This window comes from Mus caroli, unplaced genomic scaffold (assembly GCF_978045245.1).
Source record: "Mus caroli unplaced genomic scaffold, Mus_caroli_1 scaffold_15, whole genome shotgun sequence".
Lineage (NCBI taxonomy): Eukaryota > Metazoa > Chordata > Mammalia > Rodentia > Muridae > Mus > Mus caroli.
The window spans coordinates 110833491-110860981 of NW_028227270.1; the positions used below are offsets into that span (position 1 = coordinate 110833491).

The 27491-nt window shown below is 39.9% G+C and overlaps 1 protein-coding gene across 6 annotated transcripts in view; it reads right to left on the reverse strand.

The window, feature by feature from the left end:
- The window catches only part of Dip2c (DIP2 acetate--CoA ligase C (putative)), a 404339-nt gene that overhangs the window by 92536 nt on the left and 284312 nt on the right, over positions 1–27491 (reverse strand). For all 6 annotated transcript variants that reach the window (XM_029468564.2, XM_029468565.2, XM_029468563.2 and 3 more), the window contains 9 exons: positions 21788–21879; positions 19347–19457; positions 14407–14530; positions 13951–14060; positions 13680–13782; positions 11354–11418; positions 7512–7605; positions 7258–7377; positions 5999–6113 (listed from right to left, as the gene is read on the reverse strand). In XM_029468564.2, coding sequence (XP_029324424.1) covers positions 5999–6113; positions 7258–7377; positions 7512–7605; positions 11354–11418; positions 13680–13782; positions 13951–14060; positions 14407–14530; positions 19347–19457; positions 21788–21879 — 934 coding nt within the window. The remainder of the gene's footprint in view (positions 1–5998; positions 6114–7257; positions 7378–7511; positions 7606–11353; positions 11419–13679; positions 13783–13950; positions 14061–14406; positions 14531–19346; positions 19458–21787; positions 21880–27491) is intronic.

Sequence of the window (27491 nt, forward strand, 5' to 3'; positions counted from 1 at the left end):
AACATGTTTTATACTTGTAACAGTGCATAGTTTCTCCAAAAGCTTGGCTTTCTATATACTACTCAAATGCTTTTTTTCTTTAATTATCCATGGAAAAACATAGGTTCACTCCTTCTTCCTTTCCTCAACATTTCCCATAGTAGCTTTATTCTAAACATTAGCATTAAATCCTGCAATAATTAAGGTTCATGGACCGTGTTTTCCTAGGGAGAATCTGGGGGAATTTGTTACTGACATGCCTGGCCTTCATATAGGCCATGTTATCACTTCCTGTGAATATGCTTCAGTGGGAGAATGCATGTGTGCCTAGAATAGGCACTCAGAAAGTAAAGGAGACTGGGTCATTATGTCCCCTTTTAGATACTAAATGAACTACATGTCATGTCCCTATATATTGACTGCAACCTGTCATATGAGGAAGAAAGGAAAATGCAGAGCAGATTGATGCATTCTCACGTTCTCTAATGGGACATACACCCACCAAAGAGGTGTTGGTCTGGTTTGTAGTTCCCAAGCCACAGAAACAGAGGTAAATAATGGAGAATATGTGTGTATAAATTAAGAAGTATGAAGAGAAAAGACTATCAAGTTCTTAGTATTCTACAGTTTTCTGTAAGGTCTATGCTGTTTTCTTATTCAAATGATCTTAAGAATAGGATCTCTTTTATTACCCTGTTGTATGGAGGGTTATGAAAATCTGTAGAGGATGTAGTAGGATGTTATTTGGTTTTCAGACCGTTCCAAGGTACTGTGAAAGGACTTTGTCCAGACAAGGCAAACTCAGCCAAGCAAACTCTGGAGGCCTGAGGTATCCCTGGCCCTGGAATACTGTCTTCCAGAGAGGTGCAGAGGTCAGACCATCAGAGAAGCAGCACGTTAATCTCCTCTTTGCTTAGCAAAGGAAAGGTGGTACCATAAGGCAGAGACTACCCTGATACTGGGAAGAGAAGTATAAACAACTTCAGGAAGGACACAGTCAGATCCTCTGTGAGCAGTTGTTTTTCTTTTCTCAGTCAAAAGTTAGAAAAGAAAATAAATTTATTTCTAGAGATTGTATCACTTGGACACTTGGCAGCAATTTAGTCTCAGTTTGTAGGCAGGAACTGAATTGTCAAGAAGTATGTTATTTCCTATCAGTTGCAACAACTAAGAAAGAAATTTACGTTGTAAAGCTGTAGAAAATCGCTGCACTTAGCAGCTGATAGGCACATGTGCTCACTGAGCATCGGATCTGGCCTCACCTTCTACTCTGTCCAGAGGCTACATGTGATGAGCTCCTTGGGGATAAGCTGAAGATGTGCTTGTTCCAGAACCCACTTAGAGTTATAGTTTTCTTCTCGTGTATATGTGTGTACATGTGTGTTTGTGCATGTGCTCACACAGGAACATGTGAAGGTCAAGGGTTAATATGGAGTATCTTCCTAAATCACTCTCCATTTCATTTTTTTTTTTTGACAGGATCTCTAATTGAACCTGGAGGTTATCCATTTATTAGAACTGGCTGACTGATGAGTCCCTCCCAGAGATCTTCTTTTGTCTCTACTTTCCCAGTGCTACAACTACAGGTGTCCATTGCTGTACCCAGCACCCCCACCCCTTTCAAAATACAGGTAGTGTGGATTGGACTCAGTCTTCATATGCTTATATACTAAGCATTTTACTAGGCCATCCCCTTAACCCCTTATGACTTTCCAGTGCTTTTAGATATTTTCTTCGTATTTAGAACCCAGATATCATATAAACAGTTTCTAGCTCCTGTAGAGTCTTGTGGTGACAATCATAGTCACATCAGCTTGCTTAACAAAAACTCAAACACGGCATGTTCGAGGCAGTACTGTAGTAACTACAGCTACAAGTAAGAAAGATAGAGTCCAAGAGAACATACGCTAGTTTTCTGCCAGAGATGTCAAATAGTGAGGGTTGAATGACTACAAGAATATAAAACTGTATAAATGGAATTCTTAAGGCTCATAAAATGTTCTTACTGGAAATAGTTCAGGATTATACACAGATATTTTGACTTATAAAATGACAAACCTTTCTCATTTGATCCATTATCTTTAAATTTCTGGAGGAAAAAAGAAAAGTCTAGTTAGGGAAAAGGGGTCCAAAGGTGGGCAACAGAGTCAGAGACAGCCCCTGCTCCAGTTAAGGTTCCCACATGAAGTCCAAGCTGAACATCACTTACATATGTGTAGGGCGCCCAGGTTAGTCCCATGTGTGCTCTTTTGTTGGTGGTTCAGTCTTTGTGAGCCCCTGTAGGCCCAGATCACGTGATTCTGTAGGTTTTCTTGTGGTGTCCTTGACCCCTCTGGCTCCTTCAATCCTTCTTCCCCACCTTCTACAAGAATCACCACGCTAACACCTAATGTTTGGCTCTGGGTCTATGGACCAGTTCCCTTAACTGGGCTACCTTGTCTAGGCTCAAAGGAGAAGATGCCCCTAGTACAACAGTAATTTGATATGTCAAGGCAGGTTGACAAGGGAGGCCTTCCATTCTCTGAGGAGAAAGAGAGGAGGGAGCAGGGAGGTAAACTGAGAGGGGCTGGGAAGGTAAGAGGGAGGGACTGGGAGGCTAGAAGGGAAGGGAAGCTGTGATTGCAATGTCAAGTAAATAAATTAACTTTAAAAACATCTACATGAGTTTTTGTCAGTGAAATCATTTGGCAAAAATTCTGGCAAGGTAACCAGGCATCATAGCAAATGTTTATAATCCTGGTACTTGTGAGGATGAGACAGGAAGGGTCTGTGGTAATTCGAATAAGAATGAGCCCCTCCCCATAGGCTTACAGGTTTGAATGCTTGGTCAACAAAGAGTTGCCATCAAGGAGTGGCACTATTTGAAGATTAGGAGGAATGACCTTGTGGGAGGAGGTCTATCAGAAGTGGGTAGCTTTGAGGTTTCAAAAAGCACCTGCCAGATCTAGTGTCTCTGACTACTGCCCACGGATCTGAATGTAGCTCTCAGCTACTGCCCCAGTGCCATATCTGCCTATATGCCGCCATGCTCCCTGCCATGATGAAAAGGGAATAAACCTCTGAAACTCTAAGCAAGTCCCCAATTAAATACTTAATTTTGTAAGAGTCATGGTGTCTCTTCACAGCAATAGAACACAGAATAAAATAGAATCCAAGTTCAAAGCCAGGCTGAGCACATCAAGATTCCATGTTTCAAGAAAACAAATGAGCAGCAACAACTAAATCAGCCCCATGACCATGTGACATATTCCCTCTTCTGCTCAGTTAATACCACTTTAAAATGGTGATGAAAACCAAGTGTCCTTTGAGACAATTAAACCAAGATCCTTTTCTGGTGATGATCCAAGACCCACAATGGAAACCTCATTAGCAAGAGCACATTCTCATGAAGAACAAATTAAACAGTCAGTACTATACATGTGGACCACATTTGGTGACTGTTCTGCTATTTAACAGCACTACCGAATCTTAAACATTTATATTCAAAGGACAATGTAAAGATTCCTCTATCCAGTTCTCTAACACATCAGTGGAATAATCTAAGGCCCTGAAACAAGTACTTTGGTAAAGGTTGTGTGGTGGCTGAACATCAGCAAGGCTGGGCTCAAACTTTAGACACTTGACCCCCACCTAACTTGATGCTCCTTCTTCCTGATACCTATACTCTTAGGAGCACAAATCAAACTCATATTTTTAAAGTGATCTTGGAAGAGGAAAATCGGGATAACCTTGCTGCACTATACAATGCCAAGTGTGTTTCATGTTTCAAGGTCAAGCATGTGTTAGGTTATTAGAGAGCACCTGGGGTACACTACTTCTAAAGCATAGAGATGAGACTCTTGCCAATATCATGCTTTATCAGCCATTTAAAGTAATGACAAATAATTTCTAGTTTTTCAAGATTAGAATTTTTCAGTTTCACAGTTTCTAGTTAATAATACAACAAAATATAGAATATCACAGGTTTTCTTACCTAAATAAACTATTTGCAATGATTAATTTTCATTGTCATCTTCACTGGAAGTGAAATTACCTAGGGAAGAAACCTCTTGGGGCTACATGGAAGGGTATTTGTAGCAAAGTTTAAGTGAGGAGAAAAAAAGATACATGCTAAATGGCAGTGGCACCAGCTGATGAGCTGGGTTGCCAAAATGAACAAGAGAGGAGAAAGCTGGCTGAGCGTCAGCAAGCATCTCTCTGTGACCTGTTGCCTCATAGCCTTTTATCATGCCTTCCCTGCCCCAAAGAAGTGTACACTCAGTCTGTAAGCCAAAATCAGCACTTCCTTCCCTACGCTGCTGTTGTCAAGTGTTTCATCACAGCAACAAGGGAAGTAACTAACATACTCGTCCAGTCAAGACTTTGAGGAATGCCTCAGTACAGGGGAACGCCAGCGCCAAGAAGTGGGAGTGGGTGGGTGGGGGAGTGGGTGTTGGAGGGTGTGGGGGACTTTTGGGATAGCATTAGAAATGAAATAAATACCTAATTAAAAAAAAAGATTTTGAGGAAGCTCTATTTTTAATTTTTAAAAATTCTTTGACAATTTCAGACATGTGTATAATGTATTTTTAAAATTCTTTGACAATTATTTCAGACATGTGTATAATGTATTTTGGTTGTTTTTTCTCCTCCTGCTCCTCCCTCATCTCCTTCCCACTCAAGCTGAGCTTCTTCTAAACAAATTTCATGCCACTTTCATTTATATGACATGCTGAGTTTAATTAGGGCTGGAACAACACAGTACAGTCTCTTCTACAAAAGTAAGCACAGCTTCTACTTCTGAACACTCTGAACCTCTTCCCATCGTGGAGTATACATCTACTACCTGCAATAGAAACCCACTTAGAGGTGGGCCCAAGAGCAATGAAAAGTAAGTTACAAGTTTCAAAGATGGATATGTTGTCAACACTTCTTTATGTTAGTGTTGGCAACTTGAGAGGCCGGAGTGACTGACAGCCAGTGCCAATTACCAATGATGCTGATCAGGTAATCCTTCCTTATGTCTATTTACAGGGCTCGCCTTTTCTCACTCCAGTAGAATAAATTTTACATCTCCAAAACTACTTCCCTCCCTGAACTGTGCTGTTCTGAAGCAGGCTGGAGTAACTTATGATCAACAGTGAATAATGTTGCTCCCAGCAAAAGCATCTCAGGATACTCAACCCCCAGGCTGTGAGACTGCTTGTCTCCATGGCACTCAGATCTCTCGATGTGCCACCATACTGCTCAACAGCTCAGAAAACCAAGTTGGGTTTTTTTTCCCTCTCCTTTCCATTTTTCTCTTTCATGCTTTTATTTTATTTTATTTTTGCAACAGGATCGTATTATGTAATGTTTAGCTGCCTGAAATTCACTCTATAGACCAGATAGGACTTGAACACACAGAGATCCAGCTGCCTCTGCCACTCATAGTGCTATGATTAAAGGTATGTGCTTCTACGTCTGGCTAAGTTCCTTAACATACACCCCCGCCCCCCCCCCCCCCACCATGGGACAGAAAGTAGAGATGAAAATGAAACCACATATCCAGGGTCATGGTTGAATATTTACTTCACTCCATCCATTCTGAAATTAAAATTTTTATACAAGCCAATGAAAACTGAGTGCTAAAACCTGAAAATCGCGCCAAGTCAATTTCTTCCTATATAGCATTCTAACAACTCAGGAAAGAATTCATCTGGAGAGAACCAGGAATATTTGAAGTAACCAATCTAGATAAATCAAGATAATCCATTCTTACTCATAAGGATGAAATAAACTCACTACAGAAAACTTGAGGCCTATTCTTTTTTTGAGACAGGGTTTCTCTGTTTAACTGTAGCCCTGGCTATTCTGAAATTCACTTTTTAGGCCAGGCTGGTCTCGAACTCATGAGATCCACCTTCCTCTGATCTCTGAGTGCTGAGATAAAAGGCGTGTACTATCACACCTAAGCTGAAGCCGATTCTTGTGCTTGCACTAAGAACTAGTGTGACTTCACCCCTTTCAGCTGCACAGTATAACTGACATGACCCAGTACCTCCGGATTGCCACAGTGAGGGCCTCTGGTGAGCTGGCACAGGGACAGATGACCTCCTGTCGAAGGCCTTTACTCTGGAAGACATTGAGAAACGCATCACAAGAAGAAATAGACCCTGGAGGGAAAGAGGGACAATGGTCAGACAAGTGCAACACTGTGACTGACTTAAAATTATTCCATAATAGCAAAATGATTTTGAAGTTAGGAGTCAGACATAATCAGAATAAGGCAGTATGGAAAAGCAAAACATTTATTACAATTTATTATTTATGTTATATTGAAAGGTAATATTTGCAAACCTTTAGAAAGAGAATTTTAGAACTACAACTTCTACATGTAAGACATTTTTGCTGACTGATGAAGTGACTTTATTAACTCTCTGAAACCTGCGCTACAACTTTCAGTGTAAATGTATACAAAGAAAACTTCTCTTAAACTAATTTGCACTAATTACTAAGACCCTATGAAATATGACTTTCAAATACAAATTTAATTTATGCAAGTTGATCTGTGGTGATGTGTATCAAAAGTAATTAATTAGGTTCATAGTTTATGCAGTTGTTTGAAAAGTGAAGGGATCATTTATAAACTAAGTTATCTGTTTCTACTTCACTGTCACCCAACAATCATCAGAAAAGAATATCCTGCTTTAGTTTACAAATATAGCTAAGCAGAGTTTACAGATGAGGTCAGAAACAGTCTTTCATTCAATTCTCTTCTGACTTGTGCTTCTGATGTTGTAGACTACTATAAAAAAAAACCAAGCTATTTCAGGACATATAAAAGGTATTTTATGAAAATGCTAGCTTATTTTATCTAAGCTTTAAAGTATTTAACAACAAAGTTGTGTTAAAAAATGAAAACTTAATTTACTATCAAATGATACAACTACAGTAGACCATATAACAGTACTTCCTGAGCTTTTATTCTATGCCAATAACTAGACTTGGGGATTCATCCATTTAATCCTCAAGCATTATGGATCTGACTACCACTGCAGAGTTGAGAAAACAAAATTTAAAAAGGAACTGTCTCTATAGAACCTGGGTATTTGACTCAGGCCTGCTGACTGTGAATACCTTGTCCTTAACCACTGTCACCCTGGTCTTTAAGGAGAACACTGCTTTGTTATTTTAAGGTAGTCTAAATCAAGATACAGATTAGAAAATTAAAGCATTAAAGTGACAAGAAAGACGAGTGGAAAACAAGGAGCTTTGAGCCTTGCCCATCTTAGAATCTACAATTGATGCTTCACTTACAGGGATTTGCTCCATCAGCCACTATTAACATGCGCAGGGAGGACAGGTTGACATCTCTCTGATCTCTGTGTGCTACAAGTGCCCAGTGCATGTCTCTTGATTTCACACAAGCCACTTTTGCTACAAAGGAAAATAGAAGTTATCATGTGTCGCTGCCAGGCTGTGTGTAGCTAAAAAAGACAGGTAATTGTGATTCATAGGGAATGGTGAATTATGTTGTCACCAAATCCCCCAGCAGCCCAGGAGAGACCAACCTTTATACTGGCAGACCTTCTGGATCCAGGAGAGGGGGTTTACCTTCATCAGCGAGTATGGGATGCTGATGACGTGCATCATGTTCATGACACTCTGAAACCAACGGATGAACACAAGAGGTAAGCAAAGAGGTGAGGGAACAGGAGGAGGGGTTCGCTGTTCTGATGCAGGGAAAACATGTAAGCCAAGGCTCAGCAGGCAGCAGAAATAAACACGAGCACTTCAAGGAGGCACTGAGGTTGACTAACACAAGAGGAGCTTTTGAGGACAAGAAGATGGCTGACTCAAGCTAGACTATATTATTTATTAGGGTATACTCTGCTATAATCCTTTAAGACAAAGTGACCTCTTGGAGGCTTACACATTCTCTCTGCTCCTCAACTACTCCTGACAGAGTCAATTTTAAGTCCAAGTCTTCTTGTTAAAATCTTGTATTAAAAAGAACCCCCAACAGGCATTTTTCAAAAGCTGATGCACAGGGTTGGGGAGATGGCTCAGTCAGTAAAATCCTGCCAGGTAAGCATAAGAACAGAAGTTCTAATACTCCAAAACCATGTAAAAAGCTGCACATGATGCAATGAGTCTCATTAACAACAGCACGTGGGGGAGTGAGGAGGCACAGACAGGGAAAAGCCTGAAGTTCCCTGGCCAGCCAGTCTAATCCAATCACTGAGTTTCAGCTTCAGAGAGTAAAGACCCTGTCTCAAAAACATAGATGCATCAGACATTTACCTTTGGCTTCTATACACATGTGCATAGGAACCTGCATAAATACACTCACAAGTACATATACCACACATTCACAGGCACATGCATAGAGCATAACACACACACCATACATATCCAAAAGAAGACGACAATAAGACATCTTTAACATATTTATGAAAAAAAATGCTCATCACTGAAAACTACAATGAATCATAACCCCTCTCAGAATGGCTATTACCAAAAAAACAAAAATACTCAGAAGAAGGGGTACTCTTAAAGAGACTTGGTGGGAATGCACATGAGAACAGTCATAGTGAAAAATGTTTTGAAAATTGCAACACACAAAACCCTGAAAACAAACAATAACTAGAAAACTACAATGTAATCTACCAGGATCACTTCTGGGTACATTTACAGAGGAACTAAAATTAGTATGTTGAAGACACATCACACTCATGAGCTCATTATAGCACTTCATGAATGATATCATGTAATGAGCCACTCATGAGTTCATTACAGCCATGATATAAATCAATGGAAGAATGGATAGGAAACATGATATGTATACACAGTGGAATATTTTGAAGACATAAGAATAAAACCCTTCCATGTACTGTAATATGGATATAACTTGAGGACACTATGTTAATCAATGCTATTATGTTAATCAGACAGACATAGGAAGACAAAATTCTGCATGGTGTGATTTATATGTGGAAGCTAAAATATTGATTACAAAGAAGAGGTGAATGCAGTAGTGTTATGAGATGCTTGAAGTGTGAGCAGACGCGATGAAGGGATGGATGGTAAATACACACAAGATGGAAAGATTAACCTCTAATATCCTATACTTAATCTTCACCAAATGAACAAGAAGTGATAACTTCTCAATTTCTATATTGCAATAGGATAAAAAGGTGGACAAGACTGATAGCTTCGGAGTAGCTACCAGTGAAATTCTGAATGGTTCTGAATAGCCAGGATGCAGGAGCCATGGCAACTACTCTGCTTCTATCTTATCACATGTTACATGTACTGAAAGGTCACACGAGACTACTGCAACATGTGATTGTTAATTACAAACAAATATATAACATTCTGTACTCTTTCATTCTACAAGTCCGATTGCTTTTCAAAGAAGAGTATAATGGTTGTCTCCAAAACTGAATTTGCTAATTTATAGACTGTAAGGCATACAACTCTGGAAAGGTACCAGGATCACAGTCTTCCTTCCAATCTTGCCAGTGTAGATTATGACTCTTCAGACAATTCCTTAAAGTGGATGATAAAATCTGACATAGGTTATGATTAAGACTCAGGTGGTTTGCAGATATCTCAGATCTCCTGCATAGCCCCAGGACACACTGTAGACATCTAGCCAGTGCTTTCAGGGTTGGAATTTGTGCACTGGGAATCACTGCTTCAAAGGGAGAAGCTCCAAATGAAAATGGAAGGACCAATGTACATCCCCCACCAGGAATAGTTTCTACAGAACCTATGCAAACCCAGCTGCTCCTGGGGGTCTTCTTCCCACTGAGTGCTAGGGTGAAAGAGCTTACGCATCTCCAGGATGAGACAAAGTGTATGCTACAATGTGTTTAATCATCTGGCTTTAGAAGTCAACACAAGGAACTAAAAAACTGTCAGGTACTGCAGACAGGAATGCAGAACATCAGGATTAGAGCATGTTGTCACCAAGAGAGCTATGTGAGCAGAACTGGTGACACTCTCAGAGATGGCTGAATAAAGCAGGGACACAAAAGACACTGCATTATCAAAACCATGGCATATGCTACTAGAGATACTAACTCTAATAGTAACCATTTTTGTTCTCAAGGATGTGACAACAGAACTACATGTATCACAAGTGCAGGCAGACTCAATACCAAGTCACATCATTCTTAGGCTAAGCACAACAGTTAAGACACATTCCCATTTGATTCTATCAATGCATGAACTTTTCCAGGTCTCCTAGCTACTTGGAAGGTTGAGGCAGAATGATCCCAAGATCAAAGCCAATCTAGATAACTTATTAAGACTCCATTTCAAAATAACACACAAAATAGCCAGTCTATATGTCAATGGCAGCATGTGCCTAATATTCAGAAAGTCCTGCATTTAATTTCCAGGGCTGAAAAGAGTGTCTTGGTCACGTGAACATGATACTCACTAGAATCAAGGCTACAAAGGGGGACAGAGCTTTGAGTGCAGGTTTCTTAATTCTCTAACCCTGAGCTTGTGTTACTCCTCTGTACTAGCACACGCCAGCGTGCAAACATTTCAAATCGGTTTTCTCTATCTCCACATATAAAAGCATTCAGATGTTGGAAGTAGGCCTTATTGGAGCACAGAGGCCAGCAGGGGTTGGAGCCATAAGCAGACTATCTACAGGGAACTTACATGTCCATGGATCATATAAATAGATCTGGCTTGTCAACAAATAGCAAACTGTAATATTTATATTCCCAACAATTATGTAAAAATTATTTGGGTTTTCTACTTTAGAAAATAAATGTTTAAGTCTAAAAGCCTAAGAAAGTACTAAGAAACAAACAAAACCACACTGCATGAAATAGATGGGGAATTCCAAGCAGGCATTTTTTTGTTTGTTTGTTTTTCTTTTTTAAGTGCCAATACCACCTTCAAAATCTAAGGTCATCTTTCCACTAAAGTATCCACGGTCAGCTCAGCAATCACTTTTCAAGTGGCATTGATAATGAGCCAAACATTTCTCCATAATGCATACTAAATTTTCATTTAAAGGAAAAGTCTAAAACCCTTTCTCCCTTGACAATAATCTAATAGCAAACTTCCTGACTCTTAGGAAATAGTAAGAGTCTATGTGAATGGAAAAGCTATGTTGGTGGGTGTGGCACCTGTAACACCGGCAGGGAACCTGCAGAGTCCAAAGCGGGGGATATGTATGGACCTTAAAAGGGCTATCATTATAGCTGAATATATGGTCAAGATTCAAAACAGTTTTTCTGAGACCAGCTGTCTTTATTGAACTTTTGCAATAAGCTGGACAATATGACTGCTAACACAAGATGTGTTTATACTGTAGGAAGGCCCTTCCCAGAAGTTGGACACACTTGCATAAAAGATGAATGAGGCATAAAGGGAGTTTACTTACTGTCAATATGCCATGCCAGAGCCCCACATCCTTCTTGAAGTCTAGAACATTCACAATGGTTTCAGCTGTATAAGAGAAACAATTACAAGTTTTACTTGACATGATCAAGCAGCCTGAGTGGTACACCAAGAAAAACCCACTACCTGAGGGGTCATCCTGAATCTTAGAAGAATACCATACTACTCTGTCTTCACAGAACCCTACAGTCAACTTACAGAACACTAAGAAGCACTAGCCAGGCTGGAGAGTATTTCCAGGATAATGTTTGGGCATGTAAGTGGACATCAACAACTGCCCACATATCACCACTAAAAAATATCTGACCATATCAGACAGGCCTGTGAATCCAGACCTTGGGAGGCTGAGAGAGGATAATCACAACTTTGAAGCCAAGGCTGGACCACACAACTAACTCAAAGCTAGCTTGGGCATATAGTAAAGACTTCCAGAACACTGTCACTTAACAACACTCCCACCCAACACAATATTACCTTCCTGTTTATTTCCTGCTTTCCTGAGATTCTCTTATAATTTCTCCTCTGAGACCTTGTTCTGCTAACAGGGAAGCATGGAGGGAGAATTATTGGCAGTGCACAGACCTGTTTTGTCATAAGAGAGCTCTGTAGGGTGGTGGGGGTGGAATAATAAAGAAGGTAAGACATAGCTGCACAGGGATGGTATAATAGTGAAGCAGTATAGGGATGGACATTCCAAAGGAACAGAAAGAGCAGAGGGAAAAGCTCTGAAAATATGTTGTCAAAAATAATAATTTCCGGGGCTGGTGAGATGGTTCAATGGTTAAGAGTGTCGACTGCTCTTCCAAAAAGGTCCTGAGTTCAAATCCCAGCAGCCACATGGTGGCTCACAACCATCTGTAACAAATTCTGATGCCGTCTTCTGGAGTGTCTGAGAGGCAGCTACAGTGTACTTACATATAATAAATAAATAAATATTTTAAAAAATAATAATTATTATTTTCTAAGACCAAATCGGTGATGCTAGATGCCCCAGAACTGAGGATTTGACCTTCATTTGACCTTGCTCTTATGAAACCGATTCAATGGGCATTTCAGTCACCTATACACAGGCTCCTGGCCACTTCTCAGTGTCCTAGGAATTTATCAGTGCTAGGTCTTATGGTCTCTTCATTCTGTCTGTCAATATTTACCAAAGGTTTAAGCATTCTATTTCCTGTTCTCCTACCAGAGAATAAAATGGAGGTGGAGCAGGGAGACTAATTCAAAATATAGATATCCAAAGAAAATATTCTAGATTCCTTTTTATAAAGTAATTTAAAGAAATTATTTTATATTCATATATGTATTTATATTTGCTTCTGATACCTAAAAGGTGACAGCCCTGGATCTTCAAAGCATGCAGGTCAGGACACACAAGTCACTGTCCTAACAAAATAACAGTGGTGTTTAGAGGCCATGTTTCTCCAAATGTTAGATGGCACAATCAGTAATAGAGCATGTCTAGGAAAAAGGGAGAGGATGAGGAGAGCCTTGAACATGGACAGCAGGGAACAGGAAGCTCACTCAGAAGTAGAGCTAGGGACTATTGGCTTCTTCAGGTCCCAGAAACTGCTGTTGGTGTAGATTTGTGAACTGTGGATATGCCAGCCCCATACAGGCAGTTGGGGATTGCTTTGGCTTTTCCTACTCTGTGTCCACTCAAACCCATTACCACGGTTACTGCCACCCACTCTACCTCTACACTTCTCATAATTGGAGAAAACACACCAGAAAAAACAACAGACCTCCAATAAATCTTGAAAACCCTATTCTCAGAATTTCTTATTCAATAGTGAAGAGTGGGCTACAACATGGCATTTAAGAGAAAGAGCTTCTAAAGGCAGAGCCATGCGCAGGTGGGGAGTAGCACGTGTGCCAACTGTGAGATGAGTCACCCATTTCCAGATCTGTGTGGTAAAGTGCTAACACCTCTTCTGGAACTGAGCCTTCAAGGATGTGATAAATATTAAATGAGGCCATGGGCAGGGCTCTAGGGTGCACAATGAAAAGTGTCACATGAGGACACAGTAAGAGCTAGTTAAATGGAAGGATGGTGGAACCCCACTGCCAACATTCTCACCGTGGACTTCCAGCTGCAGTCCCTGTGCCTACATTTCACCAGTTCAAGCTGAAGCACTAACCACTGCTTAGTAAGGTCACACACTGATGGATGGCAATGGGCACAAACAGAATGCTACTTTGATAGGTCCCAGTAGGAACCACACAGAGGCCGGTTTGCCATCAAGCATCCCTGGTCAATGGGGCATCTCCAAAAACCGAGTTCCAAGGAGTCTCAGGGCCATGCACACCTTCTGTATAGCCGCAGGCCTGTGTAAGTGCCTGACAGTGTGTCAGCAGCGCTATCCTCGTCACGGTCACACCAAGAACACTTCCATCTTTACACGTCTTATACTGAAACGAGACAGAAAATATGGAAAGGGGTTTTGATAAATAAATTTCTCAATAGCTTCTAGTTATTGAGACAGTGTGAGTTCTAGCCACACTGCAACTAGTATAATGAGGTGAAATCAATCTTTTTCAGTAATACACTCCCAGCCTCTGTGGAAGGCATCCACTTACCTCAATATAAGCTGTGTCATTATTTGCATCTTTGATGTGTGGAAACCAATCCCGAGGAGGTTTAGAGAGGTGTTTTGATTCTGTGACAAACCATAGCAGCTTTGGCCAACCTAGGAAATAAGTCATACATTTCTTTTAAGTAAATAGGACCCTTAAAACGAGTCTGTAGAATTTCTTCATCCATTATTTCACAGCTTGGTTTCAAGCACTTCAGTCTACATGTAATCTCTGGCATTCCCATATGTAAAATTGACAGTACCACTAAGAATGTTCGAGACACCAGCAGCTATATCATGTCACCCCCATAGATTATGAGTTATCTGTATTATCAGAAATGATGACAAATCAGAAACATTCTGTCCTGACTCAATAGGACAGTCCTGCACAAGTGAAGGGCCAGTCTGTAAACTGAAAGATCTACATAGGAAGCAAGTTCTTGGGGGTTCTGTGGCATACCTTTGAACTGTGGGATCTCTCCTGTTGGGCTTTTTGGCAGTCCTTTGTGACAGGCATCACTAGTCAAGGCAACAGTTACTCCACAGCTTCCAAGCAAGAAACCTATCTGTTGGCTCCCTGCATCCTGAAAGGTGACCAAGGAAAGTTAAAAATCTAAGACAAAACTTTACTCATACCCAAAGCACTGCCTCATCTTGGGTATGTGGAAATTAACTGCCCTCTCCATGACCCTTCTCCCACAACCCTGTGTGTGTGTGTGTGTGTGTGAGAGAGAGAGAGAGAGAGAGAGAGCGCCAGCCAGACTGACTGAAAGAGCTCACACATTTAAAAAGCTGGGTGGGTGGGAGGTTGAGAGGATTGGGGGGAGGGGGGAGGGGGGAGGGAAAATGGCCAAAATATATAAAATTTTTAAACAAAGACAATGATCCTAAGATTTCATTATTGTGGAGAGAAATTATCTATCATATGAATACCTCACAATCTGATTTCACACTTTCAGACTAGTTAGAGAGATGTCGCACCTGATAGGGTACAGAACCAAGAGGGATGTTTACTCAGAGTAATGACAACCAGGATCACCTTTCCCATCTGGCATACATCACGAATCAATGGAGTAACCAACACATACTAAAATGTGCTGTGGTTACAGGCTGATAACTCTAGGGACAGAAAGTCTAGGAAAACACCAAGCTGCCAGGAATGAATGTCACCTTTCAGCAGATGTCACAGATGGGGCTGTCCTTGTCTGCAACAGCCTCAGGAGCTGTCTCCCTGTTTAGCTTTATTGCCCTGTATTCAGCCTGCTTCTCATGAAAACAAGACAAGCAGTCAAGACACCTAGATTCAACTTTACTCCCCTCAGCTCCTCCACTATGCTGATGAACTGAAAAGTAAAATCAGAATCTCCGAGTACCCAGCACTTGTGGAACTAAGAACATATCATTGTGTAGAAGAGTCCAGGCTACACCCAGCTCACACATTGACTCTATGAACAACCTTCAGGATGACTAGCTTGTTGAATCTCCCACCTGTCTGTCCCAGGAAATCACTGGGTAAGGCAAAGTTCTGTCACCTAGGTATTCATCAGCATTAACATTTCAAAGCTGTTGTTTGCTAAGTGTTTAGATAATGCTTTTCCAAGTGTAGATTTAAAAGCTATAGTCTCCTTATATGGATTGTTTCAGGGTAATAGCCAACAAGCCAATTGCATAATTTAAACAACCCTGCAATGGGAGAGGTGGTATGGCCCTCACTAGATGGGGTCAGTCCCCATTTTGCAGATGTATTTATTTGCAACAGTATTTATTGTTGCAATACTGTTTTTAAGTAAAGTCAAGATCAAATACTACTCCTCTGAGGAGGTAAGGCAGGCAGGTAGGAGAGGTAGGTTTTTAGCAGCAGAAACTGGGCTGCTTCTCAAGCTTATGAATGCCTTGTTGAGTCAGGCATACACCACAGCTGTTTCCCAGTAGGGAGGGACTGCTGTGGCATACTGAGATAAAAGTTATGACACTCTGATCTGGGACCTAAAGCCAGGAGTCCACCCTTCCCTATACTCTGAGTATGTAGACATGTGTGCAAGTGTGTGTGTGTGTGTGTGTGTGTGTGTGTGTGTGTGTGTATGTGAGAGAGAGAGAGAGACAGAGACTTATTACCTCCAAACAACAAATTTGTATATATAAATAGACCCCTAAAAAGCTAAAAACATAATTAAGATGAAAGATCATTTGGTGAGCATGTAAGCTCAATCCCCAGTACTGAGAGAATTTTTTAAAATAGAAATAACATGAGAAGTGGGGGAGGTGAGAGAGGAGAATGGCAGCAGAAGAGGGGGAAGCAGAGGAGGGGGAAGGGGAAAGGCGGGAGGGGGAGGAGGAGGAAGAAAAGGAGAAGGAAGAAAGACATGAAGTATAAAAGGGCAAAGGCCATGTAACAGAAAGACCAACATGTCAAGACTGCCATCTGCATTCAATGCTGTCTCTAATTGCACCTTCTAGGGTACAAAGTATCTCCCCAGGGGCTACATATTAGTTTCAGACAAACTCTGCTAGGTCATTCACATCCCCCATGGGGTGACACCAAACATACATGCCAGAGCCAGCTTCATCTACATCCTTCTACATCGAACATTCAACCAACACCTGGATAAGGTGATGAACTCTACAGATTAGATCAAAACAAAGGTCAAGAAAAGAACTTAGTGGTTCTCACAGTCTCTGCTTCTGACTCAAGAACAAGATAAATGGATAACAAGTCACACAGCAGCAATGACTTGCTATAGTCTACAAGGTGGCCTCAAGAAAGGTATCTGCCTCTATCTGACTGGATGAGAGGCCAAACCAGTGAAACAGTCACTGTATTTTAGGATGTGAAATGAGCTAAATCCTCCCAGACACATACTCTGACTTTGACATCATTTGCCAAGTACCTTGCCCCTAAAAATAAGCATGGCTAACAGGTAGTTTCTTTCTCAGGTAAAAGCAGACATGTAGACACATACAGGGGAGGAGAGGCAGGTTGTATCACCATTACTCCCACCCCCACATTAAGGGCAGCCAATCAAAGTTTGTAACTTTCACCTTGATTAAGAAAAGCTAGACCAAACTAGAATTTAAATATTCTTATGAATTTCCAAAAATTTCTCCAAGATAGAAAAGGATAACAGATAATGTTACTGTTTAGAAAATCCATCTGTGTGGCTTCTATGGCAGTAACTCCTGACATCATATCAAATTTTCCTCATCACAACTGAGATAGGTCAATTAATGTCTTGTCTATTATCAATTTTAGGTGTGTTTATAATGGAAACCTTCAAGCATACACAGAGATAAGAAAAAGCATTCTCATGTGTAGATCATCCAATGTTAATAACTACAAGTTTTTGATCATGCTGGCACCATCAATTTTCCTCACTATACAGTGCATATTCTTAAAAATGTTTATAACTAAGGAACCCAGCATAGGATACACACACATATTTGTGTGTCCACATACTTTAAGGAACACTCACATAGCATACACTGGCATTTAAGAAAGTGAATCCAAGGTGCCTGCCATACTATGCATACAAGGATGCTTCAGCTAAAAGATGTCCTTTTCTGGAGGAGACCCTCCTCACCCTGGCAAGCACTTGCTCATCTCCTTGTAGCCCTTTGCAGCTCTACTGCTATTTCTCCCTCAATTCCTGTAGTTCGAGATCCCAGGTCTACTGAGTGCCTCTCTCAAAATACCATTCTGTTCATCTAAAATGGTAAACATACTAGACTCTGACATTATTCCCTCTAGAGGTTCATCTGAAATGGTATTTGAAACGTTGCTTTCTTTTGTTTGTTTCCAGGCAGTGTTTCATTCAGTAGCTCACTTTGGCCTCATTGAGCCTAACCCACTGCTAGGATTAGAGCAAGTGCCACATAGCCCACTTTGGAAATATTTACCAACACAACCAACCAATCAACTATGACTTGAGCTCTTTGGAGCAAGCCAGATAGTCTTGACAGCATACAAAAATTCTCAGGCAGCACCAGACCTGAGTGGCTATTATGCAGCCATTCAAGTCACAGCAGGACGTTGGTCTGGCCCAGTATGCGTGTTCTGTCCTGCCCTCACTGGCATACACAGTCTTCACACTGTCAGCCTGGCTGGGTCTTTGCAGTTGCTAGCCCTTTGTACCCAGACTACCACACTTGTGGATAACCTTTGTTCCTCAAGGACATCTTGGCCAAACCTACTTTTTAGGTTAGTAAATCCACTTGGCTGACAGAAAAACATACAGGTTCAGATACCACAAGATGGTGATAATCATTTTCCTGGTGTACACTGGCAAGGCTGGAGACTGCTTTTTCTTGTCCCTCTCTCCTGTTGGGTCACCAACTTCTCTTGATAAAACTGCCTAGATGTTTCCCTTTCACTACCAGGATTATAATTAAATAAATAAAAGCAAGCTGCTACTTAAGGCATTCAACCAAATTCAGGATTAAGAACGAGGACTGTTCAGTAGGACCTTTAAGGAGCCCCAGTGGCCACTGAACAGGTGGATGCAAGGATTAGCCTTCCCATACTTCCTCCTCATTTACTCATATAATCCTGTTATCTTACTTGTACCCAGGGAGAAGAGTCAGGTAAAAGTAAGAAAACTGCACAGGCCAACAGGCTGCTATGTTCTACATGTACAGGCAGGAAAGAAAGTTCAGCACAACTGTTAGGGAAACACAAATTAAAACCACAGTGAGGTTACCTCACACCTGCTGGCATGGTTTTCTTATCAAACAGGTGAACAAACAGGTGAGGACAAGATCCTGAGAAATGGGGTAGAGATCCCTACAAACACCAGCAGCAAAGCTTCTGCAGCCCTGGGGACTACACACAGCAAATCTACTAGGGGCTGCTAATAAGGCTGGTGATTACATAATTATACAATACTAGCTACTTACTGGCCCCACAGTTAGAATATACAATAAAGATAAGAGCAAGTTTAGACATCTTAATTTGAAAATAAGATATGACCAATCAGAACCAGGACTTGACAAGGTCAAAACAACTAAACACAAGCCAGAATTGCCACCCATAATAAAGAGAGACTAAAAGAGCTATCATGTACCTGGCTTTCTAAGCAATGATACTAAGGAATGAGAAAATGGTTCTTAATAGATTCAGATAAGACAGGGCCATGCTATGCTACCAAATAAACTGAAGCTTCACCTTAAGGAGGAGCACACCTGCAGATGAGACAGACATGCTGTGTATGTGTGAATAACTGTTCTCACAAATAAATGCAACTAATGAAAATCTGGGCTGAGCGTTAGAGACAGCAAGAACATGTCACTGAACTTGCACAGCAAAGATAAAAAGTAATTTACAAAACTGTAGTCTACACATTCTCACCCAGTCATGGAGCCTGACACTTCCCTCTAATAGAGCTTAATGAACAGTGAGTTCTTTACCTTTCTTGTGAGTGGCACTTCAATGGGGACAGGAACAACTTCAGCCAGCAAGCAACCATAGAAGGCCACCATGAAAGCAGCAGGGTCATTGTTGGGGAACACTAGCGCCACCTGGAGATGAGCAAGACACAGAGCTGAGTCAACAGCAGGATTTATACTTCCATGGACAGCAGGATGAAATTTTCAGGTTCCCAACAGGGTGGACAGGCAGGCCAGTAAAATCAGTACTTAGGAGGCTGACTATGGACTATAAATTAAGAGTGACCACAGGCTACAGAGCAAGACTCTATCTCAAAAGTGATGGATGCTAAGAAAAAATGTTTTATGTAAAGAGAATAACAGATATTTTAATAAGTACCCCATACTTTTTCTTCAACTTAAAAGGAAGGGAAGTATTAACAGCTGCCAGCTATCTTCCCGTACCAGACAGAATCTCATTCTATTGTCTGCTTGTGTTCCACAGCCACATAATTTTCATATACAACCCCCCCCAAAAAAACAAAACAACAAAACAACAAAAAACAAAAGCAAAACAAACAAACAAATAAACAACCCCAAACCAGTGTACACAGTATATGTGATTTTACTGTTTTTACTGTTTGTCTAAATGAATAACTCTGCATATTCTGACAACGTTCTTACAACTAAAGTTAAATGTTTATATAATTCTTTACTAGGTGTCTGGGCAAATGCTTAGGAGATAGACCCAGTTGGACTGAATTCAGATGCTATTTTTTAATTCTAGTATCTTATATGCAATTTTGGCCTAAGTCATAGTTCCTTCTATGAGAAGAAGAAAAAGCAGTAACAAACTGCTCCTAATTGTCCTGGTAACAGTCAAATGACAGAGCTTACAGAAGCATGATATATCACATGCACTACCTGGCATAATTTCAACATCAGTCTTTTAATGCTGAACGTGCATATTTTCACTGCCTACTACTGTAAGGACTTAATTGCTCCTGGTCTTCCTTGTTTATCCAACCTGCTCAGTTTAACCAGTCTAAGAGTAGATTATAACCCACCACACATAATACTGGATATAATTTCTAAATAGGTTTCCTAACACTAACAATATGACCATATCCTCAAGTTTTTCCTCTTATGGATTCTTTTTCATTGTCCATATTTCTCTTTTCATACCTTGCTATGTTCTCTGGAATTTGTGCTTAATATATTTAACACAAAGATTTCTTGATATATTTTTACAATTTTGGTATATATTTCATGTTCTAAATGTGTTTCCTTTATATTCAAAGGTAATAAATATTTGAGCCAATTTCTCCATGCCTTTTTAAAGAACTGAGACAGTTTTGGTGTAGATATAAATTAGGAGAAATGTGTTAGGTGGGTTATAATAATTAAAGTATCAGAGATTGTACTCATGCAAACTAGAATGGCTATGACACTTCACTAAGCAGTATCTTCTGGGATGGCCATCCTACATGCAAACTCTCTGAACATCAGTATGCGCTACATGACTGTTTGCAACACAGCCAATTTAACATTTAACCTATCCTAGTGCTCTCTCAAATAGTATTGTCAACTCACTGGTTTTACAAAGTCTCCTGTATGATAAGAGTTCTTTCGTTGGTTGGTTAATAGGATTCCTACTGTGTTCTTCAGGATGCAGCTTTTATTTTCACATAAGCCCCTCTAACATGTTGCTGCACCTATGGTGTTAACTCTTTACAAACCATGTGGGTGTATTTTCACAGGCACATAAATCCAAAGGTTTAGCAGATATGCATAATTTTTGTACTTTTTGAGTTTCAAATGGATTCTTTAAAAATGTTGTAAGTAGCCTTATTAATTTTGGTAAGAACATTTAGGTAAGGTAGTCTAGCATATTTAATATCCAAGATAAATGGGCTAGCATAAAAGGATACTTGGTAGTAGTTATGAAGCCAGGAGCTGTATCTTAAATTTAGCCATGCTGGGTATTTTGTAATACAGGAAAGGTGGTGGAGAAAGAATAAGTTCTGGAATACATGATTTCTTTTCTACATAGCTTAAAAGAAAACCAGCTAGAACAAGTTGGAAAGAGAGTAAGAGTATATATTTGTATGTGTAAGCATATTAACAAAAACTAATTTTTTGAGACCACATCTCATGTGAATCTGCCTTCATAAGGCAGTGTGTGTTGTTAGCACAATTTCAGATGGGTAGGCTCATGAAGAAACAAGAGACAGTTGTAAGTTTGTAATACTCCCAGGTGACTACTACCACGTGATTTCCTTCCCACAAAGTGGGCCACAATGTCTGAGGAAGCTGATTCAAAACAGCAGAACATAGAAAACTCTCCAATCAGATGGTTGCACCTGGTCATAAAGAACGCTTACTTGCATTTTATGTCCAACCTTACTCTACCAAGGAGGAAGAACAGGCTGAGTTCTGGAATCATAACATAGAGGTTTTCTAGTTATTTGAACCTCACTTACCCTGTCTCCAGGCCGTACCATAGGTTCTTGCTTTGTACCTAATTTATGTAGAATATTGTAAGCAACCTTCATACTTCTTGTCCATAGTTTGCCTGTTGATATAAAGCATAAACATAAAAACAACTTGACAATATATACATGCACTTTCAGCTATGTTCAACTGTGAATATAAAACTAGCATTTTTAAACTAGGTCATTAATCTGTTCTGCTCAGTGTATGTGGTAGGAAGGAAGCATCATGTGGAGGACTCTGACAAAAAGGGGACAGGGATGAAAAGACTATAAAACTGAAAGCTGAACGTGCACTCGGAAATACTGGAGGTTTAAAAACAGCAGAGGGAGAGAGACAGAGAGATAGAGATATAGGGAGATGGGGAGGGAGGAAAGAAGAAAAGGAGGAAGGGAGATGGAGAGGGAGAGGAAAATGGGATTGGAATTCTCATTTTAGCCGGTTTAGCCTGCCTTACACGTGGCCTAAGACAGGGAAGGAGTTGATGGGACAGGAGCCCACAAATTAGTAACAGCCATTAATAGTATACAGACATGGGGGTGGGAGGGACAATGTCTTGAAATATCTTCTCTCACAAACTTTACTGATGTTTTTGTTTTTTATTTTAAGCCTTTAAAAAAAAGGACAGAAAATAAATATTAAAAACTAATATACTACCAGAGAATCATCAGAACCAGCTCTTAACAAACTTAAATTTCTCTTGGTGTGTTAAGCTCTTACTGTAAAGCTACTGAAATTTTTAACTGCCATCTTTCTACTGCATTAAGCATGGGGGTTAGGGGAAGGGGCAGTGAGAGATCTCAAAGCTCTATCTGTGACATTCATCTCTTATAAATGTGTGCCATTTTGGGTAACTGCAATGAGCACGAACTGTATAAAAACAGCTGACAGATCATTCAAAGCCCGACTCCCTGCAAGTTGTAAACTTCTCAGAGTACACACTTTCTAATCTCATGGATTTGAGATTTGGAAGAGGAACCTCGGCAACTTAGATAAAGTGCAAATTTTTGTAATTTTAAAATTCTGAGCTCTAGAAAAATTTTTCCAAGTCGAATATATATGTAAAAAAAAAGTTAAGTTTTAAATTTAGGCTTAAGATAGTGTTTTTTCCTTCTTGAAAACTTTCCACAAATTATATTTAAGAACAAAAACAAGCTCTGAAGGACCTTCATATTTCAAGCCTTTATCCTGAACTCATACATTTCCTGGTAATACTGAAAAGTATAAGGTGGAATAAGAGCAACTTCAAATCTAAGGAGCATTCTTGCATTCAGAAGGCATTTTATAGCATGGTCAAAAACACTCAGCTACTGAGAGCTTTCAAAACAAATCAAGGTTCTAGCCAGTATACTCATGTAAAAGCAATAAAATGCAGATTAATCTAATTGTGTCTCAAAATAGTCAATGTCTAGATTACTTCTGGTACACAGAAATTCCTTTGGCTTATAACACATTTTTTACTCAACAAACAAACCTGAATTTGAAAACAAAACAAAAACATAAACCTGAATTTGTTTTATTTCCTGTTAGAACCGGAGCTCCCTGAATTAATATGGCTGTTATTCACCATTCACAGGATTCATCTACTTGTCTGTCCCTTAGCAGACAGCAAGCTAGGAGAATGTTTTATTTTTCATTGCTCTTATTCCCTGACAATTCTTGATTCTCAGTATATGCTAAATGCTTTTTTGTGCGGGTTCACCAATGTCATAGGCAAGAATCAATTAAGTCCACAGTCACAGTCTACAGCTTAACGTAACTCAGAAGTATTTCATTACTAGATGTTAAGATTTCATCAAACTTCCTCATCTCAACCCCATAGATCTTTAAAGTCATTTGATATCTCACTTGGGGAGTTCATTTCTCTATCAATGGTCATCAGTTGGTAAGAAACAATACAGGAGTGGTGTTTTTTTCCCTCATAAATAATTTAAGCCTTTAGACCTTCCTTACTGTGAACAAAACTGGGAAACTATTCTAGCTGAATAATTACATTTTCTTGTCACTGAATAAAATAAAAAGCAATGTGTTATAAACAATCCAATCAATTAAAACTAATACAGTTTGCTAATGCTTCAACTTCATTTTTGACTAGGACACTTGGGAGTTAATATCATTATACACTGACACACAAACTAGTTTTACATAGAGTCTCAAAAAACTACAAAATCCAAACTTTGAGCAAAAATTCTTGAAATATACTTAGTATTTTTACATCTTGTAGTTTTCAGAAAAAAGGAAACCGAGTAAATGCAGGTGCTAGTTTAAATCCAAGGAGAATAAGCACTTCCAGAATGGCTGACAAAGACTGTTTCCTTCAGCTTTTCTTGGATTTGAATGACATCTAGGCTGCTGTACAGACAGTAACTGCAGAGAAAGGGCATGAATGGATATGGAAGGGGGTGATACAGTCTCATTAGAGCACATCACCCATAAAACTGGAGCACGGACTGGAGAGACTTACCAGTAACAACTTCCCCTCGCTGGAATGGAGAGGTTGTCTGGTACATTCCTAACTCAGGCAGCTAAATCCCTGACAAACTTGAAGTAACTCAGAATGGATGGGGAGGAGCTCACGAGTTCTCACCCCCTACCTGAGGAAGTACTGGCAACTAATGGTTGCTGGGGGCAGAACAGTCAGTTTTCTTCAGGGATTCAGAAAAGCTACCCTTGATCCAGGAGATTGCCCTACAGACAGCACTAAATGGACTCAGTGGGTGCTGGGAGAAAAAATGAGCACATTAAGTTGTGAGTAGAAAGAGGTGGTAGAGATAGGGGAAGAATTGAAAGGTAAAGAATGGAAAATAGATTTGATCAACATAAGTTACATGCATGTATGGATATTGTACTGGCTAGTTTTGTGTCAATTTGACACAGCTGGAGTTATCACAGAGAAAGGAGCTTCAGTTGAGGAAATGCCTCCATGAGATCCAACTGTAAGGCATTTCCTCAATTAGTGATCGAGGGGGAAAGGCCCCTTGTGGGTGGTGCCATCTCTGGGCTGGTAGTCTTGGGTTCTATAAGAGAGCAGGCTGAGCACGCCAGGGGAGGCAAGCCAGTAAGGAACATCCCTCCATGGCCTCTGCATCAGCTCCTGCTTCCTGCCCTGCTTGAGTTCCAGTCCTGACTTCCTTGGTGATGAACAGCAGTATGGAAGTATAAGCCGAATAAACCCTTTCCTTCCCAACTTGCTTCTTGGTCAAGATGTTTGTGCAGGAATAGAAACCCTGACTAAGACAGATATTAAATGTTTTAAAATAAAAGGAAAAACAGAAACATTTATATAGTTTAAAAAAGAAAAAATGTGCTTATGAGTATCCTAACAAAAGAAGAGAAAGTGGATGAAGATGGAGAAGTGAAAACGGAAGCACTGTGTAGCATTGAACATTTTCAAGAATTAAGATCATGGCATTCCTATTTCATATATTTCCAATTTCTATTCCAACTTGAAGTATCAAATCCTTTATAACTTTTCTAGTAGATGTTCTAAATTGCTCAGCTGAGAATTCTGCTATCTCAGGACTTAATAGAAAATTAAATTTGGGGGCTGAAGGGAAACTTAAAGACTTTAAATACTATAGTCCTTCAATTATACCAGTTTTCTCAGGCATTAGAACTTAAATTCAATGAGCCTTGTTCTCCCTGTATTTTCTCAGAAATAACCAACCAATTTGTGGTTCATTTATTTTTGTTTCCCACAGAGATAATACTCATGTATAGTATTCACTGTGTTAGCCAATACTTTTATATTATGTACTGATAAGCTAACAAGCTTAGATTTAAAAATATCTTACATTTAAAATATCTTACTTTCTAATATTTTCTTTAAAAGCAAAGATGAAGATTGACCCATAGCATATGACTGACAAATAATATTAAATACAGCAAAAAGCAATACAGCAAAATGTAGGTGACTTATAAGCAGAAGTTACATTTTGGGTACAGGTATGACACATATACTTATCATAACCTTACCAAAAGGTCAAAGGAGTCAACAACTGAGGGGCTCCAGTTTTATCTACATGATAAGCCTCATTTTTATTCAACTCTGATTTTCCAAGCCAGAGTACTGCAGCATTGTACAACACAAACTTAATATACCTTAGTCAGAGATTGCAGGTCACCAGCATGCACACAGCTACTGGGACAAACACAAAGCCTGTCTGTGTTCCCAGACAGGTAAGTGTTGGAGTCATTAGGTGTAGAGCAGCAGCAATTCCAAGCACATAATTAGCTTTCACAATTAATTTGGACAGGCATGAGGGTCACCCAGAAAAAGTCTTCTCTTTTTGATTGAATAAAACCTTTTTCTAGCCGGGCATGGTGGCACACGCCTTTAATCCCAGCACTTGGGAGGCAGAGGCAGGCAGATTTCTGAGTTCGAGGCCAGCCTGGTCTACAGAGTGAGTTCCAGGACAGCCAGGGCTACACAAAGAAACCCTGTCTCGAAAAAACAAAACAAAACAAAAAAACCAAAAAACAAACAAAAAAAACAAACCTTTTTCTAAGAGCATACTTTAAATCAACAACAACAAAGCTTATGCTAAATCACAGATAATATTTTCTATTTTAAAGTGTTCAATGTAGCCACAAATATAGAGACTGTAAAATATATACTTCCAAACCTAACATACTCTTAAACCCAAACCCTATGTTGGTACCTGAAATGCACAGGTGCCCCTGGGGCCCCACTCTCCAAATGCTGGGCTCTGCCTAATCCTACTTATCACAGCATCTGGCTTTTAAACTTGATGACTGATGTAAAACTCAAGCTCTTTCCTCAAAATTATCCAACACGTTTGTAATATAAAAACAAAGCCAAAGTTTAAAAACAAACCCTTTCTAATGTCCTCCATGCAGAAGTACAGTGAGCCGTTTGTTCTTGTAGCTGTGAAGCTTATTGTTTTTGTGAAGCTGAAGCCAGTAGTATGAAAATAGCTGTAATCTGTTTTCTCCATGGTGATGCATCTAATAGAAAGGCCCTTCTCTAGCGCATCAGGCTATGTGCAAGAGTTTAGTCTACGTTAAGGACGCTGGGAGAAGAACTAAGGGAAACCTATTTATCTGGCTTTCTGTACCGTGTACCCAAATTTTATTGTTTCTGAGTGATAGATGTCAAAGTGGAGCCAATCAGACACAATCACAAATGCCATGAATCTCAATAAAAGATTAAAATCTCCCAAGCTTGAAAAGTCACAATTCTAAAAGTAAATTTTGGATGTCGAAATCCCAAAGGGCCTGATCTCACTGAGAGAGTAGAGGTAGACTTTGTCAGAGGGACAAAATGAGGATCAAGGTCTGGGGATAGGTTAGTCCACTTAGATGCAGGATGGTAGCACATAATGCAGAAGAAATACCAAGCAATCTGGTCCGATATTATCATGGATATGTTTGTAAGGTTGTTCAGAGACCGCTGTGGGTCTGAATAGAACCAATAGGGATGGTCACCATTGATACTGATACCAAGCCAAGAGAATAAAAAGAACATAAGCAGAAAGTGAAATGCCCTTTCTCTGAGAACTAGAAAGGAGTTTTTCTTTGCTGCACTAGAGATTAGGATGCAAAGTTTAGGAGGAGGAATTAGCTCACTGGCAGTATGTGTGCCTGACATGCACAAGGTCCTGAGTTCAATCCCTACCAGAGCAAAAACAATGGCATAAAATAACGCAGGTCCAGAATCAGCAGCCTCTGGAC